At 38.2% G+C, this 20,575-nt stretch overlaps 3 protein-coding genes across 4 annotated transcripts in view; 1 reads left to right on the top strand and 2 right to left on the bottom strand.

Moving 5' to 3' along the window:
* The window catches only part of MIA2 (MIA SH3 domain ER export factor 2), a 63,055-nt gene extending 56,982 nt beyond the window's left edge, over window positions 1–6,073 (bottom strand). Inside the window, exons 1-3 of one of the 2 annotated variants that reach the window (XM_058162303.1) lie at window positions 5,926–6,073; window positions 2,365–2,496; window positions 729–862 (exon numbers count right to left, since the gene is read on the bottom strand). In XM_058162303.1, coding sequence (XP_058018286.1) covers window positions 729–862; window positions 2,365–2,479 — 249 coding nt within the window. In that variant the 5' untranslated portion in view covers window positions 2,480–2,496; window positions 5,926–6,073. The remainder of the gene's footprint in view (window positions 1–728; window positions 863–2,364; window positions 2,497–5,925) is intronic. The other variant, XM_058162305.1, reaches the window with a different exon arrangement.
* Window positions 6,074–6,264: 191 nt separating this feature from the next.
* On the bottom strand, window positions 6,265–15,350 carry PNN (pinin, desmosome associated protein). The gene is made up of 9 exons (XM_058162309.1): window positions 15,158–15,350; window positions 14,619–14,690; window positions 13,694–13,762; window positions 12,227–12,299; window positions 11,995–12,089; window positions 10,793–10,868; window positions 9,824–9,979; window positions 9,079–9,217; window positions 6,265–8,521 (listed from the first exon to the last, which is right to left on the bottom strand). Exons 1-9 carry the CDS (start codon window positions 15,268–15,270, stop codon window positions 7,248–7,250), a joined length of 2,067 nt encoding a protein of 688 aa, XP_058018292.1. The 5' UTR covers window positions 15,271–15,350; the 3' UTR covers window positions 6,265–7,247.
* A 1,608-nt stretch (window positions 15,351–16,958) lies between these two features.
* TRAPPC6B (trafficking protein particle complex subunit 6B) overlaps window positions 16,959–20,575 on the top strand; it is a 28,317-nt gene continuing 24,700 nt past the window's right edge. The window contains exons 1-3 of the mRNA XM_058162334.1: window positions 16,959–17,370; window positions 19,005–19,072; window positions 19,829–19,946. Of these exons, the coding sequence (XP_058018317.1) occupies window positions 17,275–17,370; window positions 19,005–19,072; window positions 19,829–19,946 (282 nt within the window). The 5' untranslated portion in view covers window positions 16,959–17,274. The remainder of the gene's footprint in view (window positions 17,371–19,004; window positions 19,073–19,828; window positions 19,947–20,575) is intronic.

Below are 20,575 nucleotides of genomic sequence, written 5' to 3'. Positions count from 1 at the left end.
ACCTTGGCAACTTTAAGACTTGTGGACTTCAAATGCCAAAATTCCTCAGCCAGCTTGAAGTCTACAAGTCTTAAAGTTGCCAAGGTTGGAGACCTTTGCTATAGACGGAGCCTCCTCTGTTTTCAATTGAGCTCAAAATGCAATGATTTTTAAAAAAACTTTCTTTCAAAAAGAACTACTTTTTAAGCAGTTGGTTGCTTATATAGAATTTATATAGAGTTTTGGGTGCTTGCTGCAAATAACTCTTTGTAGCAATGTTTTTTAAAGTGTTACATCAAAGTATATTTTGTCTAGGACCTAAAATATACTGGAATTTCTGTTATTGACTCTAAAATAATAATTATGCCTGAAAGAAATAGTTTATGTATTTTTTCCAACTTTTAAAATCTTTGAGATTCCTGGGGAAACAGCTTACTTTATTTCTGTGTTCTATATCAATATGTTTCTTCCTTCATTGTTTTTGATTACTGAAGTCAATGGACCAGGAAGCAGAAATATTCAGCAAAACTAAAAATATATTATTGATTAGTTTATAACTTTGAATGAAAAGTATTGCTCCATCTAGTTATTTAAAACATTCACTCAATTTTGAAAATCCTTCCTCCTGTCTCCAACCTTGGCAACTTCTTCCCTCTGCCCTAACTTTCTTAAAACCCTTAAAGTTGCAGCCATATTATAAATAAAATTATAATTTGCCATTCTCAGGCAAATTGCTGACTAATACTTACACTTCCTGCCCACAAATCTTCCCTTTCTCTTGAAAGTTTGAAGTATACCATTATTTCTTCCCCACTTTTGAAGCTCAAGTAGCGGCAGTCAGGCCCAGTGTAGTCTTTAATGGCTAACACTCTGCTCATAGTTGCTGGGTAAAAATTAAAAACAGAGGCAGTATTTTAAAGACCTTTCTTATATCATATAACAAACACAGAACCAAGCAACTCTTTAAATCAGATGTGTTTCTTCTCAGAATTGCGAAAAGCATTAATGTGATCTTGGGAAAAGATGCAGCTGCTTTAAGATGCTGTTTGCATGAACGCGGAAACATAAACACGTTCTCCTTATATGTGACAGATGATCATGGTCTAACATTTAATCTTAAATTATCAACACTTGTCCTGTTACCAGAAGTAAACAATCATAGAGTCACTGGGAGTGAGCTGGGCAGCCATATAAATTTTCTTAATAAATAAATCTGAGTTTTTCTTACTTAGTAATTACTTTATCTATTTTGCTAACAGGATGGTAGATATTTTTTGACAAGACACTTTACTCCCAAAATTATTTTATCACTTACTACTATACAGAAGTGAATATAAAAAGTCTATACACCCGTTAAAATGCAAGGTTTTTGAATTGTAAAAAAAAAAAAAATCAAACAGAGATAAATCATGTCAGAATTTTTTCCACCTTTAATATAATATATAAGCTGTACAATGGAACTGAAAAATAAACTGAAATATTTTAGGGGAAAATAACAAAAAAACTTACAATAGTGTGATTGCATAAATGTGCACATCCTTAAATTAATATTTGGTTGAAGCGCCTTTTGATTTTATGGCAGCATTGTACAGCTTATATTCATTAACAGGGCTGTGTATGTAGACTTTTTACATCACTATTTTCAAGCATGCATAGTTGATTTAATAGGGTTTACTTCTTGCAAAATAAGTAACTTGCATAAAAATGTTTGAGGACTTTCTAGTAACATATTTACTCTTAACAGTTTTGACTAAAATACTAAAAAAGAAAGCTAACCAAATATATTCTCCTTATATGCTCTATAAATTTACCAATAATTAATATTCATAAAAGCATAATTAAACATTACATTATTAACTTATTATTTAGTCAATAGAAGGATACAATTAATGCTGTTGTGTTCTGAGGTTCTATTTCTAAGGTCTGTTAACAGGTTTGCTATTGAAGTTTATAAATTCAAATTTGTTAACAGTAATTTTTCAGGCTATGGAACTTGTTAAAAAAATTACAGAGCTCCATATCATGAAGCTAAGCTCTTGTGATAAAACATTGGCTGAGCTTGATTTCTAATCTAATTATTGTTTTTGCCTTTAGTCTTTCCTGGAACTCCATCAAGTTCTGCAGAATCATGAGGATGTGCTAGTTTGAAGAGAGTTATATTATTTATAATCTCAGCAAATGACTCCTCTAACATCCTCATGTTAAAAAACGATTAATTAATCTTTCATAAAGTGGACATATCGGTAGCACTTTCGTTATAATTTCAAATTAGTGGTTAAACTTTTCAAATTAACTTCCCAAAGTTTTTCAAATAAATATACTGGTAGAGTTTTGCAGTGTTACTACACTGTTGAATAGACTTAAAGCAAAGATCTTTGTACTTACTTTCACATTCTGAATCTCCACACTTTTTCTGTGCTGAAAGCACTTTAGTACTCTTCGTGTTTGTTGACAATGAAATAATTAATAGTGTAAGACTGATGTCTAAAATCTTCAACATTCTTTAAAATGTTATTCCTGAAATAATGTTTAAAAATTAGAGTCTCATGAGCAGAATAGTTTTTCAATTCCTTTAGTTAATAAGCTTTTAAAGATAAAAAGAACTCGTCAATTCATTTTCTTCTGTTCTTTAGACTCTGCTCCCACAAATGCCCTTTCAACAGCGTTTTGAGTCAGCTGCCCTGCTTTAATAATTAACCACGTTCAATACATGGATTACAGTTTTAAAATAAAGTTATTCCCAGAAGTTTTTAATTAGAAAATCCTGTTTTACCAGTATACTAATCTGAAAATGCAAATTGTTTGTGTGACTTGTGCATCATAGGAAGAAATGTTTCTAATTAATATTTTTTTTTCAAAATTGTGGTTTGAGTTCTGTACTTGTTTGAATCCCTCTCTTTCAAGCCTGATGACTGAATTTATGTTTTTGTTTTAGAGCATGACCCTGGACCTGGGCAAATTCACATGGATATTATTGCACTTTGGTGGTTATTTCTGTCAATTAAGCATGAATAATAAGACTGTAGTTTCAGTTTAGTACAGGAGTCAGTTCACTGAGTTGTTTCTTTTGTTTGTTGGCTATACTACCGACACCTAAACATGCATCTGGTAGGTACACAAACCTACCCACACACATGTATATGTTTTTAACTGATAGAGAACAGCCATACTTCCCAATTGAAATAAACCATAAAATCAGACCATATATTTAAAAATACTTCGCTTCAACTTGATGTGAACAAGATTGCAATTGCAACCAATGGAACAGCTTGCCTTCAGAAGTTGTGGGAGCTTCATCACTGGAAGCTTTCAAGAAAGACTGGATTGCCATCTGTAAAAAATGTTGTAGGGTCTGCTTGGGCAGCGGGTTGGACTAGAAGACCTCCAAAGTCCCTTCCAACTGTTATTCTGTTACTAAACATTTTAAAGCAGTTGTTCTCTTTTTCCATTGTTTACCTACACCCAGTTTATCTGGCCAACAACCAAACACTGCCAAGCCTTTAGACATAATATCTCTATTGATCCCAAGGATTTTTTTTTTTAATTTTTAGACCGTTCAACTCCAAAATGATTCATGCAGCTAGAAAGCACAACCCCATTATAGAAAAAGAAAACAAACTCACCCAAGAGAACAGATTTTAAAAGCACTCTTCCTCATCATTCCTAACCTAACAGTGCAAGCTGTGCACTGTTTAATATATTTTATATATGAATTACCAATACTTTAAAAAACAAGACAAAAATGCAGTGGAATGAACCCCACAGATGAAAATATGTCTCCCGTTTCTGTGCAACTGTTAGAGAGAAGCTTTGTTTGTTCATGCATGCTAATTTAGAGCTCATTGATTAAATAATTGAAGAATATTCTGTATTTTAGACAGAAAATGATGCCACTGTTTTGTTTCAATGCTTTAGTCCCATCTTGATTAACTACAGTTGCAAATCTTTTTCCCAGAACATGTTGAGATTAGATTACGTGTTTGTTCCATAAAAGTAGAGTAAAATTTTGAAAGGCTTTCAGATGCATCTAGAATAATAAGTTACCAGTGATTCAAAAATTTAAATAGGATTCGAGATCGATTTGCTTGGTTTTTATTTTTTGATTAAAAGAATTTGTACTGCAAATAAAACAGCAAGGAACAATCTAAGGAAGCTAATCGGTGAGTTACAAAGTTTCATAAAATTCTGACCTATTTTTTCTCTCTTCTCTGCTTACTGTCTATTCTTCAACTGTCTTCCAATAGTACTCAACTGCCTTTCTCCAAGGTTCCATTGTTTTCATATTTAAATCTACTCTTTCATTAGTCAACACAGAAGTTCCAAATGAGATTGTACAGCAGAGCATTATATTAACCGATTCTCCAAATAATGAAAGAAACAAAAAGCTTTGAAATTATATTGAAGTTTCAGGTTCAAACAAATCTTAGAGTAATGATTTTCATTTCCTTCTTTGATAAAGTTAATAGCTTCATAGATCATTTTGTAGACATCATGTATCTGGGCCTCAGCAAAACTTCAGAGTACTCATCTTGAAATTGTATTTTTATTTATTTTTATTGCACTTTTTTTATAGATAACTGAAGGTGGCAAATATACCTAATACTTTTGCCTTCTTGTTTTCTACACAACCCTGTGAGGTGAGTTGGGCTGAGAGAATTCAATAAAACTCCGAGGCAGGAAATTTCCTCAAAAAACATTTTATTGGGACATATCAAATTGGCATGTTCCTGGTGAAAAACCAGCTCGAAGTTCCTACTGTTTTTTCACCCAATTAAAAGTAAAACTTTGTCACTCCCCCCCCCGTCTCCAGTCACATGGTCCAATCAGCATAGTCCCAGTTGCTAGGTGACCTCAGTCTCCACCTTTCAAACACCTGCACCAATGTCCTTGATTCTCATGGAAAATAATTTTATTTAGGCTACAATACCCCAGCTAGCTCTACACCCACTTCTCTGGCTCCTTCGCTCCAGGCTGTGTAAGCCCTAAAGCAATAAGAGAAACTTCCCTAGAGAAACTACAAAAAGGAAAACGGTCAGTTTGGTCAACTTCAGGGTTGACAGCTAGTTAATGGCTCAATTTAACTTGAGAGAGAAATTCTGAGTGAAGCGACTCTGTGCTCTTCTGGGCCCTCTGCTGTTGAACATTTTATCAGTGAGTTAGATGATTGAACTCAGACAATATTTACAGAATTTAGAGGCGATACAAAACTCAAGAGGAAATACCCAAAAAGATATAGAGAATTGTTGCCTTCAAACCTCGAGTTTGGCATGAAGCTTTGATCCCCGAATTTGATACATTTTTACCTTTGTAAAGGTCCCACTGGAAGTTGGCAAATGGGCCATTTCTGGCCTCTGGGGGGGTAGGGAAGGCCATTTTTGCCTTCCCCAGACTCCTGGAAAGGCTCTGGAGGCTGGGAACAGCAAAAAACGGGCCTTCCAGTCCCACCGGAAGTTAGCAAAGGGGCCGTTTCTGGCTTCTGGAGGCGTGGGGAAGGCCATTTTCACTCTCCCGACTCCTAGAAAGGCTCTGGAGCCTGGTGAGAGAGAAAAACGGGCCTACCGGGCCATCACATGCCAGCAGCGGGGGAAGTGGGGTTGTGCGTGCATGTGCATAGATTTATGGGTGTGAGCACATGCACAAGTAACCCCCCTGCCCTGCCTTGTGGCATGTGATGGCAAAAAGGTTAGCCATCATTGTCCTACAGAAACACCATTTGTATCTGGGCAATTGATGTATTTTGAAAATAGATTGGGACATTGGAATATTCTTGCATAATAGCGAAATCAAATGCCATGTGATTTAGCCACCAATCAGTATTTAGATTACAGGAAAAAGAGGTATAAATGCCTCGCATAGACTACCTGAAGGTTGAGGTTTTGATACTCTAATATCTTGCAGGTGAACCTGTTATTGAAATCAAGGATGATAGCAATAAGATTTACATACCACTTCATAGTGCTTTACAGCCCTAAATGGTTTACAGAGTCAGCATATTTCCCCCAACAATTTGGATCCTCATTTTATCCACTTCGGAAGGATGAGTCAACCTTGAGCAGGTGAGAATTGAACTGCTGGCAGTCAGCAGAATTAGCCTTCAATATTGCATTCCAACCACTGTGCCACTATATGATGTGTATATCCTGATGGTATAGTTAAAATGTAGAAACAAAGTGTGTTTCTTGCTCTTTTAATGGATTTTAAAGGTTTTCCTAGTTTCACATTACTAGAATTCTTATATTGACAGATAAAGAACATTTTATTAAATAATAGAAAATACAAGCAATATAGATAAAGCTAACTTTATTTGGACTATTACAGAACAGGCTAACAAAGACATTAATTGTATAAAAAGCTTAAAAACAGAACAATACCATTCCATACCAACTGTACTGCTATTTGCTTTGTTACAAAAAAGTCCAAGTTTCAGTTTCCTCACTCAACAGGCATTTTAAGCACAACATTAGCTCCAAACAAACTATGCAATCCATTTTATACTGCTATTTGAAAGGGTGTGGATGGCCAATAATAATCTAGCTTTACAAGATACACATGGCATTCTTCTATCATACAGCAGAACACAGAAAGGCAAGTTTTTTCCTTAAAAAAAACCCTACACTAAGTATCATCCTAGAGAAAGGCAAGGTTTATGTAACTATAGGAATCACAAAACAGAATGTTATGTGTTCAAGAAAATTATAATTAGCCTGATGTACTTATTTTGCTTTCATACATCTGAAGAAACAATAGTAAAAGCTTGAATCAAATTTAAAAGAAAGCAGACTTGCTTCTTCATGGGATTTGGGAATTCACTTTCTTCTTTACAATCAAAAAGGAAAGACTAACGTGCAGAATATTAAACACTCTGCATGGAGTTTGCCAATAAAAGGAGAGTTTTCTATGCAAGATGAAGCAGCAACAGGCTCTCACAAACCTCTGTAAAAGACATTTATTTCTACAAAAAGAGACTTATGATACAATTGAATCACACAAATTTAACTATGTACCTTTTAAAATATACAAGAAACTTTGAAGTAGAGGATACTTAAAAAATGGAGGTTTCAGTATTTTATTTTACACATCTGCATCTTCACATAATTTGATAAGTAACCTTTTACAAAATCATGTAAAAAGCACATTTGCCTGGTAAAGAGTCTTCAAAAGATTTTACACTGCATGCAATTAAAGCAGCCTTTTCTTCCTTATACGGACTCTTTTCACTCAAGTAATCTTCTGCTGCAAAAATTAGGGTAGCAGCCTGGTCTCTTCTGTTAACGCCTTTTGTCTTTCCTGTCTGATTTACGGTCTCTTTCATTCCGTGAAGTCCTTTTGCCTGACCAACTACTTTCTGATATAGACCTTTTTCTGTCCGACCTTGAACTTTTATCCTTTGATCCTTTTGCATCTCTTCTGCTACCTTTTGAAGACTTGTGACTTCTATCTACTCCTGAATTGTCCCTTCGCTTCCGTTCCAAACTCCTTCTATGCTTTCTATCTCTATTATGTCCTCGCCCCCTGCTTCGACTTCTACTCTCACTGCTACTAGAACTACTAGTACTTTCTCGACTACTAGTACCACTACTACTGCTGCTGCTGGAACTGCTCCGACTACTACTTGTACCACTGCTAGAACTGCTCCCACTGCTACTACTTGTAGAACTAGTACTACTAGTGCTACTACTAGTACTCCGACTCCGACTCTTACTGGTTTTGTTTCTTGCCCTACCTCTGCTTCTACTCCTAATTTTGTTTTTAATTTCTACACTTACTGCCTGGACTTGATCTGCCTGCATTTCAGGCACCTTTTCAGACACTAGAGATTCTTTGTCTAATTGTGGTGCTTGGTCTTGAGTGGTCTCCAAAAGTGGCAAAGGCTGTGGCCAAATCACAGACTCTGACTGAGGCTGGACCTCAGCCTCTGATACTGGAATGGATTCAGGCTCCTTCTCTTCTGACTCCTCTGGTTCAGCATCAACTTCTGGCTTCCTGGGTTCCTCTTTTTCCAGGGCAACCATAGGCCCTTCCTGTTCTGGCTGTGCATTACATTCCATTTCTGGTTCAACCTCTGTGCTAATTTCATTTTCTAATGGCTCTGTATAATCTACCTCATTAATTTCCATTACATCCTGCTCACCATCTATTGGCTGAATACCTTCACTTTCTACTTTCACTAGTTCAACTTCCTCAGTTTGGTTATCTGTCTGCCTGTCATTCTCTTTAACTTCAGCTTCCTCTTCTACTTTAACTTCCATTTCCTCTTTTTGCTCTTCCTCTTCCTGTTCTATCTCCCCATCACTATGACTAGCACCTACTTCCTTTTCTTCCCTTACCTCTTCCATTTCTATATCATTGCTCTTATTACCTGTCTCCATCTCCTCCACCTGCTGTACCACCTTACCCTCTTCCTGCTCCTTGTTCTGGTCTTCCTTCTTTTCTTCTTTCTGTACCTCCTGGTGTTCTTTTTCCTTCACAGACTGTCGTCTGGGCCTGGCTTCCATTTTATTAATTTGCTCAGCAAATTCAGTGCGTCTATTTTCAAACAGTGCTGAAAAATAAGAAATGTAGACAGCAATTAGATTCATAGTTTGGATAACTCCCTTTATGTAACAGTATCAGAGAAATTATAATCCATGTAGGAAAATCATGAACTCCACCTCTAATTCATTTTATGACCAGCACATGTTATTTTGCCACATCTACTTGCATACAGAAGTACATGTTTAAGCATTCAGCATTGCCAATTTATAAACGAAAACATCTGTATAAGTAGGTAGAGCTAACAATCTACACATTATTTCATTTAAGCCAAGTTTGTAAGACATTGCCAATCTATGAGAGAAAACTTCTTTCTATATGTAAGTAGATGCAGCTAACAGTCTACACATTATTTCATTTAATCTAACATAGTGAACAGACCAGGAATTCTCAAGAGTTTCATGAGAAACTAGAGCTTCAGAACTTACATCACAAACTAAACACATGTTTATAGCTGCTTATAATTTTCCAATATGGAAGGAATGATTTTGTTTTGATGTGACATGCACAATCTTATCAAAATTATTGCTTTTACTATGGCAATATAGAAATAAAAAGATAACATACCATTTAACTTTTTTTGGGAATCATCAAACATCTTCTGGGTAGCAGGGCACATTCTGCCAGGTATATAGAACAGATGAGGTTTTGTCTTTGTTCTTATATATTTAATTATTTTGGCATTATGTTCATTCCAGTCTTCTTGCTGAAAAAAAAATGTTTCTTTTTGTTTCTGGTTCTATCCAGAAGGCAAATATGCAATAGCTACCATGTTTCCCCAAAAATATGACCTACCCCAAAAGTAAGTCCTAGCCTGATTTTTACATGTGTGCCCAATATAATTCCTACCCCCAAATAAGCCCTAATTAAGACCCTGCCCACTTCAGAGTGCACAGGTAAAAATTAACCTAGGGTGGGGATGGGGGTGGGTGGAGCTGCCCTACTACTTACCTTTGGACAGTTGCAGCCACACCTCGCACACCCTTGCAGCTGCCTTGCTGGACCATTTCTTCTGCAGCTAGCAAGGCTTTCCTGAACGCCTGTGCAGCCGATCACAGATCCGGATCGAACCGGAGCTCTGTGATCAGCTGCACAGGCCTTCAGGAAAGCCTTGTTGGCTGCAGTAGTAGTTCCTGACGGCCTCGGACAGCGAAAAGGAGGCTGCGGGGAGGGGGCAACATGCGCAAATGAAATGAGTCAGATTATGATAGCCCCCACCCTCACGAAAATAAGACCTGGTGTCTTTTTTGGTGAGAAAAAAAAAGTCAGGGTCTTATTTTCCAGGAAACATAGGTACTACATTTCCACTCACCAACTGAGCAAGTTCAACTTTTTGTTCCAATAGTCGTAGTTCTGTTTGTTTAGCACGTCTTTCCTCAAAGAGTTCTCGTCTTTCGTTTTCAACCTGCTTTCTTTCTTCTTCTGCCTGCACTTCAAGTTTCTGCTCAATTTCTTGTCTTCTTTTTTGCTAAGTTAAAATGGCTTAAAGTTAATTCAATAGCAGCATTCTTATTTAAGTCAGTCATCATAATGAATTCAATTGTTTTAAGTCAAACAAAAGTATTCTTCCCCAACACATATACTGTAGATGGGGATCTGGTCTAAGGAGATTAATACTGAAACTAAAATTGTCCCCAATGTTATGTAAGATTAATACCATAATCAAAAGTAGTATAGAATTGCATAAAATACAACAAGATCAAATGTATTTCAGATGTTTCTTCTAATGATATTATGCTGATGGAGTTTGGAAAATTTATTTACCTGCTCTGTTTTTCCTTTGCCAGTCCTAAGAGTGAACTCACAACAAATTATATAGAGAAATTCACCTGAACAAGGTGAACCATGGCATTAAGAAACGGAGATCAAATATGCTCAGATGGAGGTAAATTCTGTTACTGGAAGCTTGTTCCTCTGGTGGAATGACACTACTGGCTACAAACTACAGGACTTATCTGTCACTTTTCATGACCAGTAGGAGTTTGCTAACTTCCAGCTTCACTGAAATAAAACAGTTCAGATCTGTTATATCATGGCAAATGCACTACTGATTTCTCTCCTGCTAAAATTAGATTTTGATGATCTCAAATCCTTATTTGTAAATATGAGAAAATGTACCAAATTTTTTTGCTTTCTGGGATAATTAAAATGTCCTCCTAAAAGTTGCTTCAAAATAAAACATACATATGGCTGGAATTCATATGGCTACCAGATTGTGTATTTTTCTATTATACTGAAGTATTATTTTTCCTGCACAATTTACTAAATGTGAAATTAATACCCTCTCGGTAGCAACTGTCGATTCTTGTTTAAACTTCTGAAGAGTACCCATCAACAGGCCAAATATACGCCGATTCCTGACAGAATACAAAAAGAAAACATAATTATACCACAAATATTGGTATTTTATTATGTATACATAGTTTTTTCAAAAATTTCCAAGGTCACTAGCAGCTATAAATACTTATTGTAAAATACCAGGGCTCTGTGGCTGAATTGGTAGTTTTAAATGTGATTATTAATAATTCACCAAATAAAATATTTTTTTTAAAAATCAGCAACCATGACTGCCCATGGCCTGGAGTACAATCCTGATGGCACTCAAAGTTGAATCAGTCTTCTATCCTTTCGAGGTTGGATGTTATATTTCACTGTATATGTTTAGTACAGTTAGTCCTGACTTTTCAACAGTTCATTTAGTGACTGTTCAAAGTTACCACGGCATTGAAAAAAAAAGGGACTTATGACCATATTTCACACTTATGCCAGTTGTAGCATCCCCCTGGTCACATGATTTAGATTCAGATACTTAACATCTGACTCACATTTAAGATGATTGCAGTGCCCCGTATTCATGTGATCCCCTTTTGCAACCTTCTGGCAAGCAAAGACAATGGGGAAACCAGATTCACTTAACAACTGTATTACTAATTTAAGAACTGCAGCAATTCACTTAACAAATGGAGCGAGAAAAGTTATAAAATGGGGACAAAACTCACTGAACAAATTTCTCACTTAGCAACAAAAAATTTGGGCTCAGTTGTGGTCATAAGTTGAAGACTACCTGTACATTTTAACTAAGTACTGCCAAGTACACTCAGAAACTGGTTTGGATCATTGTTCTAAAGGCATTTTGTAAAATATCCCCGTTCTCAGTTCAGATCAAGCTGAAATGAAACAGATAGCAAAAATGTCCAATCCTAGTATCAAATATCTTTGATATTTGGAAGGTTGGTGGGTACCAAATGTTATTTTTGCTTATGTATGGCCAGATATACTGTGGCTCTGCTTGTTGGAAAGACAGTTATAGATGATCTAGTAAACAACAGTTTCAGCTGAATTGCTTAGTATTATTCACAGCACAGAATACTGTCAGCATTTCTTATCAACTTATACTACCTTTCTTCAAAGTGATAGAACTGCTTTTGTTTCTTGCTGCTGGAATTGGGAAAATTTTAAATCACATGAAAGAGCATGCAATACCTTTGTTTCCCTTTTTCATCCATATTTTGATCTTGAATAAGGTCTCGGCGTGTTCGCTCTTTGGAGGTAGCAACAACAGAGGACTGCAACGCTGGCTGCAGAAAAAGATCAGTTAGGTTAATAGAAACCTATTCATTTATTAAACTTATGCTGCCCATTTTGCAAAAGGCAAGTCTTGCATTTTATATTTCTCTATCCTTAAGCCCCCAATAACATTTCAAATATACTTTACTTTTTTAATATCATCATCCTCTGCGTCGCTTTCATGGCGTGATTCTTTCCTTGTCCGACGTTCACCAGCCAATCTAAATGTAATACAAAGTGTAGAAGCAACCAATGTAATTGAGATAATCAAACTTGTGCACTTATGCAGAATTCCAGAACTTGGCATTAGCTGATAAGAGTTTCTTTTCTTAAATTGCGATGTGGAAGGAATATTTTGAAAACAAGTATTTGCATTCTCAATTCCAATAAATATCTAATAATGAGGGATGCTGATCTACAGATAGTCCTCATCTCACAAATGTTCATTTAAGAACTGTCTGGAACTAGATTGGTACTTTACAGTCCGTAAAGCACTTGCAGCCATCACAAAATGTTGCAAACTCCACACACACACCTATGATCACGTTTGTAATTTTGTCACCTGGCAATTGGCTCACATTTACCATTGGTTGCAGTAACTGCAGTCACATGATCACAATTTGTGCCTTTTTTGCTAGTTTCTAGCAAAAGATGCCCACTAGGAAGAATGGATTTCTTTAGCCATTGTATGATTTGCTTAATAATCATCATAAAATGATTGAAAAATTGGCCATATAGTGGTTGTAAATCAAGGATTATCTGTAATATCAGGAAAGACCTGGTACATGCAAATAACATTCCTTCATGAACTGCACTGGTTTACTTCCAGGTGAGATTCAAAATGCTGGTCATTACCTACCCTGTTTCCCCCAAAATAAGACATCCCCGATAATAAGCCCAATCGGGCTTTTGAGTGCATGGCAATAAGGCAAAGCTCTTATTTCAGGGTTAAAAAAATATAAGACAGGGTCTTATTTTAGGGGAAACATGGTGTAAAGTCATACCTGGTATAAGGCTTGTGTAATACTTGAGGGATCACCAGTCTCCCATATTATCTGCTCAGCTGAACTGATCTGGCAGAATTGGGGTGCTCCAGCTTCCTTCAATTAAACAATGCTATCAGGAACCACACCTTCTCTACAGTAGTGCCTGCCCTCTGAAATGAGATTTCCTCCAAGATTAAGACAGCCCCCACCCTTCCTAGTATTTCAATGAGTTCTAAAGACCTGGCTCTTTGTCCAGGCATAAGGCATGCGTGATGAAGCCCCCTTCTCTTCTTTGGAGCTCCACTTTCTTTTCCTTTGTTCTCATCTGAAAGGTTTGCAGTCTTTTCTTTTTTAAAAAAAAGTAAAATTATTTTCAAACTGCCCAGAATTGCTAGGAGTCGGGCAGGATATAAATTTAATAAATATTGATACCTGCTAGCTTAATGTGATGTGCAAACCTGCCAAATGAAGCTACACATTGTGGGTAAACTAATAACTGGGCACATTCTACAGTACACTATGTATCTTGGCAGAAAATTATCCAAAATGTAGCAAACAGATACACTGAATATGGTAAGATATAAAAATAGTTTAATTCTTCAATCTAGGTGTAAGTATTCTCTGCTTACCTATTCGTCGACCCTTCTAGATCCCTCTGTTTGGCTGGGGGTCCTCCTCCGCTATCCGAGAATCCACGCCTAACATAAAACAGCAAATTAGCTTTCTGAATGCATACATTCAGGAACACATAATGCTCTATGAAGCTGTATACAGTATTTAAAATAGCCAACTGTTAGTTTCTTCATGAAAGGTAAAACTGAAATGCAATAAATGAAGCTAGTAGTATTGTTAAGCAAGAAACATTTTTCTAGTAAAACAAATGTTTTATAATTGGCGTAGTAACCCCCTCCCCCCCATGCATATATTTACTAAAGCATCAGGGTTCTAAAGCTTCTGACTATCCCTATTGTGGCATCATGGTAGTAGACTACAGCAGCAGAATATATTTGCATTTCACTGATTTTTTAGAAAATTTATATAGCCGCCTATTTGCTCACAGCTACTCTAGGCAGCTTACAAACAATGATCATCCTTGATGTTTGCTTGTCTACTCCAGAATTATAATAGAAACCTACAGATCAGCTGAAGTCATTTCTGTGCTGGTTTTTCTGCAAAGAGCCTTGCATAATTCCAGTATGCTTATCCAAAGTGCAGTTGATTATAGTTCCCCCAACATAAGCCTTTTTAGAGAGGTGAACTATCTCCATACAATATTCCCAGGGCAGCAGTAATAGTCCAAACAAAGGATAAGCATCCCAAACAGTAACACAGCGGTGACTTTACAGTGAGCCGCTTGCCACCCAGTTATGACTATCAGAAACACATATCTTGCTGCTTGTTTAAAAGTGCCAAGTCAGACTTAAGTTTGAGTAGCCTTAAATTGATACCAATGCTTTCATTTGGCATCAACTAGTTAAAACGGAAGCTGAATTTCCACATCGCAAAAGAATTGCGGGCGGTATTAAAACAGATCGTTAATCCTCCGACACTTACCTCAGTAATAGGCTCCCGCGCCCCCTACCTCCACCAGGGCCTGTGATGGCCAACAGTCTACCTTGAGCTGGCCTGGAAAAGAGGGGAGACACACAATGAAATGCCAATCACCGGGAGGACGAAGGAAGAACAGAAAGGGAACACCCGCCTCTCAAGAGCAACGCTAGGAGCCCCGTGTTTGCAGAGCGCTGCAGCGCTTCCCAGCTCATGCCGGCACCCTTGGCTGATGCAATTTTTAAGCAAAATTTCCGTCCGTGTGGCCTCCGCTCCTCTTTTTATAGCCCTTCTGAGCATTTCCATGCGGGCGCGGGGAAAAAAATCGTCGAGGACGCTCACCGCGGGCCTCTTCTATTGGAAGGCGCCCGAGCTGCTTAGATCCGTAACGTGCCCAATTGCGAGGCCAAAGACACCCCGGATTGGTTTTTCGAAGGGAAGGCGCGAACAAGGCCTCGCGGTGAGAAGTCAACCGCAAAAGCAGCCCTTCAAGTAAGCGAGCCTTTTTCGAAGCCCCAACCCTTCTTCCCCCGCTAGGGTCTCACCGCACATCGTTGGGGTCCCGCCCCGTCAGTTTGCGGATATTCTCATCGACGTGCTTGAGGCTTTCCTTGGCCTTCTCCAGCTGCTCCTGAAGAGCCCGCACAGCTACCGCCATGCCTGCCACCACAACCGCGGCCTACCCAGCCGGAACCCAACGGAAAGCACGATGAGGTTAAGGGGGCAAGGAGATAGGCCAGCTTCGCGTCGTGACGTGGCTCCGAGAAGCTCACCAATAAGAACTCGACGTTTGGAGTGATGTCCTTTTTACCCAAGAGCTATTCGTAACCTCTAGCGAATGGCCAACCTATGAGGTAGAGTGGCACGGCCTTGCTCCAATCGACGCGCAAATTCTTAACCAATGAAGAACTGACATTAAGAACGTAACGTTACTCGCAACCACTTAATCGCTCTGCTTCTGTAATCCTGCCAATAGCTAAAATGCCCGAGTAGAATGACATTTTTACAACCAATCAAGTGATAATCACTTCTCAGCGCAACCAATCCGTGATTGGTGGAAGGGTTAGTGCTTCCTTTTCCATGCTAGGACAATCCCTACTAAAATTCGCGCGCTTCTGGGGCTTTCGGCAAAGCATCAGGAGCTGTGATTTGAACTTCAAAGCGTATCACCCCAATTAAAACGATAATTTTTATGGATGTATAGACAGAACTAAATGTCAATGACTTCAGGTTGCTTCCTTTTAATTGCATTTATAGTTTTCGGCATTACGTTTTTGGGTGTGAAACATTTTATTTTCTACGAGAGCCGGTAAACAATTCCCTCAACACTCAAACTACTTATTAAATCTGCACTACTATTAATCTCATCGTTCCCATCACCCATCTCCTCTCTCTTATAACCTTGTTGCTTGTGTCCTTAGGATTTATATTGATATTGTTTTCTGATTGCTTATTTGTAGCCTATGACTATTAAGTGTTGTATCATTAAGTGTTAAATTTGTACCCTATGACTATCATTAAGTGTTGTAAGTGTTGTATCTTGATGAAGGTATCTTTTCAAGTCGCGTCTCGGCTCCAGGCGACTGCCCGATAAGCTTCCTATGGTGTTTTTTGGGAAAGATTTTGGAAGTGGGTTTCCCTTGCTCCCCCCTTCCCCGCCCTAGAGGTGAGATTGACTGGCCCAATGACTGGCTATACAGCCGCCTTTGTGCCTGAAGAACTAGAACTCTTGGTTTTTAGCCATTCTCTCTAGCCCAGGGCTCTCCAACCTTGGCAACTTTTAAGCCTAGCGGACTTCAACTCCCAGAAGCAAAGCTGGCTGGGGAGTTGAAGTCCGCTAGGCTTAAAAGTTGTCAAAGTTGGCGAGCCCTGCTCTAGCCAATAGCAACAGCCCTTAGACTTATGTACCGCTTCGTGGTACTTTCCAGTCCCCTCTAAGCCAGGGATCTCCAGTCTTGGCAACTTTAAGACTTGTGGACTTCAACTCCCAGAATTCCTCAGCCAGCTTTGCTTTGCTTTGCTGGCTGAGGAATTCTGGGAGTTGAAGTCCACAAGTCTTAAAAGTTGCCAAGGTTGGAGACCCCTGCTCTAAAGCGTTTTACAAAGAGTCAGCCTATTGGCCCCAAAATCTGGGTCCTCATTTTACCCACCTCGGAAGGGCGGAAGGCTGAGTCAACCTTGAGCCGGTAACCACAACTAGCCATTGACCCACCCACACCATAATAAATTTTATTTATTTATTTATTTATGTATTTATTTTTGTCACAACAATATACATCAGCATCACACAAAATGGTTATATAGTATATAAACATATATATGAGGAAATATATTCCTATTACATTTTTTCCCCTTTCCGCAAGAAAATCGCCCCATTATTCCGAAACGAACGAACCCATCACGTCTTCCGAAAGCGTTTTAATATCGCCCCTTGCCTATTATCGCGTTCGCTACAAGAACACCCTACTCCAGGATCCGCCGGTATGCGGTAACTAAAGCGAGGCCGGAACGTCCGGAAGCTCCGCCCCGGCAGGCCGACGCCGGTTGCCTTGTTACGCTGCCTCGGCTCTCAAACGGAGCGGCCGGGGGCTCGGTTTGCATCGATTGGCTCGGGGTGGGCAGGGCCCGTGGGTCTCTTCTCTAGGCGAGAGAAGAGCTCGGCATGAATAAGTCGGAGATGGCGGACGAAGCTCTCTTCCTCTTGTTGCACAACGAAATGGTGTCCGGGCTGTACCGCGCCTCCGAGCAAGGCGATGGGGTGAGGGTGAAGTTTCTTCTCGCGTGTGGGAAAAAGAAGGGAGCCCTTCGCGATTCCGGTGTGAGAGCAGCTCCTTCATCTCCTCCTCCTCGTCCTCCTGAAGAGCCCAGGGCTGCTTCCAACTTCCAAACTGCTCTTTAGCGGGGCGCCTCTTTGGGGATCGGGCGGCGGGGGTGGGGGCCTGCCCGGAGTTTCTGTCAGACTTCAGGGGCTGAACAGATAACTTTTGACGGCGAACCCGGCGGTCTTTTTGGGATAAATCCGAAGAGGCGGGTGGGTAGCGCTGAATTCACACCCGTCGTCGGCTGTGGAGGCTCTGGGTAACCCGGAATACTAGTGGGAGGGATGATTTGACGAGAACAGGACATGGTTTGTTGTCATATTCTTATTTTAGCCTAAGAAACAGTCTGAAAAATTAATGTCCAACCTTACTTTTCTACTGGTAAATGTATGGCTTTGTTTTTACAGGTAAGTCCTTGACTTATGACCCCAGTTCAGCCCAAAATTTCAGTTGGTAAGCGAGATAAGCTTTGATCCATTTTACGCCCTTTCTCGCCATCCTTGTTAAGTGAACCACTGCAGCGGTTAAGGTAGTAATGCAGTTGTTAAGTGAATCTGGCTTCCCCATGGACTTTGCTTGTCAGAAGGTTGCAAAAATTGATCACATTTATTTATTTATTTATTTATTTTATTAAATTTTTATACCGCCCTTCTCCCGAAGAACTCAGGGCGGTGTACAGCCAGAAATAAAATACAAGATATATACAATTAAAAGAAATTAAAATATAGCAATTACTAAACGGCTGATAGTTAAAAATGAATTTAAAATTTAAAATATTAATAAAACCCCAATATAAAATCAAACTATTATGCTAGTCCCGCTTGAGTAAATAAATATGACCCTCCCCACCCCCCACCCCGGGACACTGCAACTGTCATAACTATGAGTCAGTGGCCAAGCATTTGCATTTTGATAATGTGATCATAGGGATGCTGCAATAGTCACAAGTGTGAGAGCTGGTGTTAAATTACTTTTTTCACTGCTGTTGTAACTTCAAAAGGTCACTAAATGAACTGTTACAAGTTGAGGACTACCTGTACTTATTTCTGAAGTTCCCTTCCTATAATGCACAATACTGGCTCCTTTTTTTGGGATAGAATAGATTCTGTCACTTGAATGAATGACAAAAACTGCCCCTTTGGAGGAGTTGTGAATCCCTATTTCTGCCACGTCTTGTTGGATGACTTACAGGAGAGGCAAAGCCCAACAGAGTTGACTTCTCATGAAAGCTGACACAGTCTTGTTTCCTTTCCTAGTGGAATTTACCTTAATGTCCATGAAATGGCTTTGGGTACCTCCTGCCCCCCCCCCCCATTTATCCACAGTAGCAGCCTTTTTGCCATATGACTGTGTTTTTGCTACAAACACTAATAATTGTCCCTTATTAGCACAATACTGTAGAAGGATAACACGTGCAATGTTTATCTCAGATGTATTGCTCTTACATGACAAATGTCACAATTGCTTTCATTTTGATTTTACCTTAAAACAATTAAGAGAATAAGCAGAACCATTTAAAACCAGTTTAAAATAGATTATTTACAACTGTAAGGTTCTCTTTTTGTAATTATAGGAAAATGGACGTTGTATTACAAAATTGGAAAACATGGGGTTTAGAGTAGGACAAGGATTAATAGAAAGGTAAGTGCAATGTTTATTTTCTCTTTTGATTATTTTCTTTTTTTTTAACAATGGGGTTGTGCAATCTGTGGTGCCAGGCTCAAATGCTATTTCTCCAACCCTTTTTTTAGTCCTTGGACCACCTTGGCTAAAATGTAATTGTTTTTATCTATTTGGAATGAGAAATAGCTGAAACTGTAGTGTAATGCCTAAAATAGGTGTATTATACTAAGAATAAACTTTTGGGGCTCTTGCTGACATTATCCAGTTTATAGTCTTGTGAGCTTCTAAAATTATTAAGTATGGCCATTGGCCATGGCTCCTTATTTTAAAGGATCAGAGTTGGTAAAATAGTAAAGCTAGATCTTGTATTGCCAGTTAGGAAGAAAATGATTGGGATTGATGTTTTTATCATTGTCGAATACATAGGTTGTTATAGTTTATAATTAATGTCAAGGAAATAAAATGAAAAATAGCTCCCATCGCTGCAATTTAACTTTACGAAAGTTGGTAAGTAAAGTGCGAAAAGTTAATTGCATATTGTATGTATTAAAATTTAATGGTTGCAATAGCAATAAAGTTGCACTTTTTCAACGTAGCCCATGGAGTTCTCTATATTCTGCATATAGAATATATATTCAATCACTTTTCTCATCCATCTCCTGTGTATTTAAGATTTGATTGGGATGTGCATATTTTTTAACTGATTGTAAACAGCTAAGTGTTTGTATATGAAGATGATTACGTGCTGCTATGATTTGTGTTGCTTTCTCTTAGGTTCACGAAAGATACTGCCCGATTCAAAGATGAATTAGATATAATGAAGTTTATTTGCAAAGATTTTTGGACTACTGTATTCAAAAAACAAATTGATAATCTCAGGACCAATCATCAGGTATTGTAAGAATGAATAATGACTTGTAGAACAAGGAGTCAAACTATATTCCATTGCTGCGCTAGTCTGTTCCTTGTCAGACATTGCAATTCAGTGCATTCAATCCATGCAGGTAAATGAATGTTATAAATAAGAGCAATATGCACATAGGAGTCAAGTTTATTTTCATAGCAATGCAGTTATTTTTCTCCTTGATGAGTATCGGCAATATTTATAGTCTTGAATAATATTTGGCTACACTTTCATTGTAATCTTAAAAACAATAAAAAATATAGTGAAAATTGTTGAATATAAAAAGTCTAATATGTAATTTACTATGGTCATTATATGGGTAAGTAATATCATTTTAAGGGTAAGTTGATGATACCTTACACAGCATAATCCACTGACTTCTGCTGTCCACATTTCCTCTGTACTCAAAGGAAATGTCCACATTTCCGTGAATCTAGGATGTATTCCAAGTCTGCTAAATACATATAGATGCATAGTAAATCACTTGATAGCATGCTACTAAATGTTTGAGTTAGCTAACAATCCCCTTTCCATAAAACATTGATTTGAAGATTTTAAGTAATAACAGAGACTCTTTTTGTCTTTCTAGTCATGCTAATAAAATCATAAATGCAAAT

Source organism: Ahaetulla prasina, chromosome 1 (assembly GCF_028640845.1).
Source record: "Ahaetulla prasina isolate Xishuangbanna chromosome 1, ASM2864084v1, whole genome shotgun sequence".
NCBI lineage: Eukaryota > Metazoa > Chordata > Lepidosauria > Squamata > Colubridae > Ahaetulla > Ahaetulla prasina.
The sequence above is the reverse complement of the archived record's forward strand: the minus strand, read 5'-3'. Positions and strand labels throughout refer to the sequence as shown.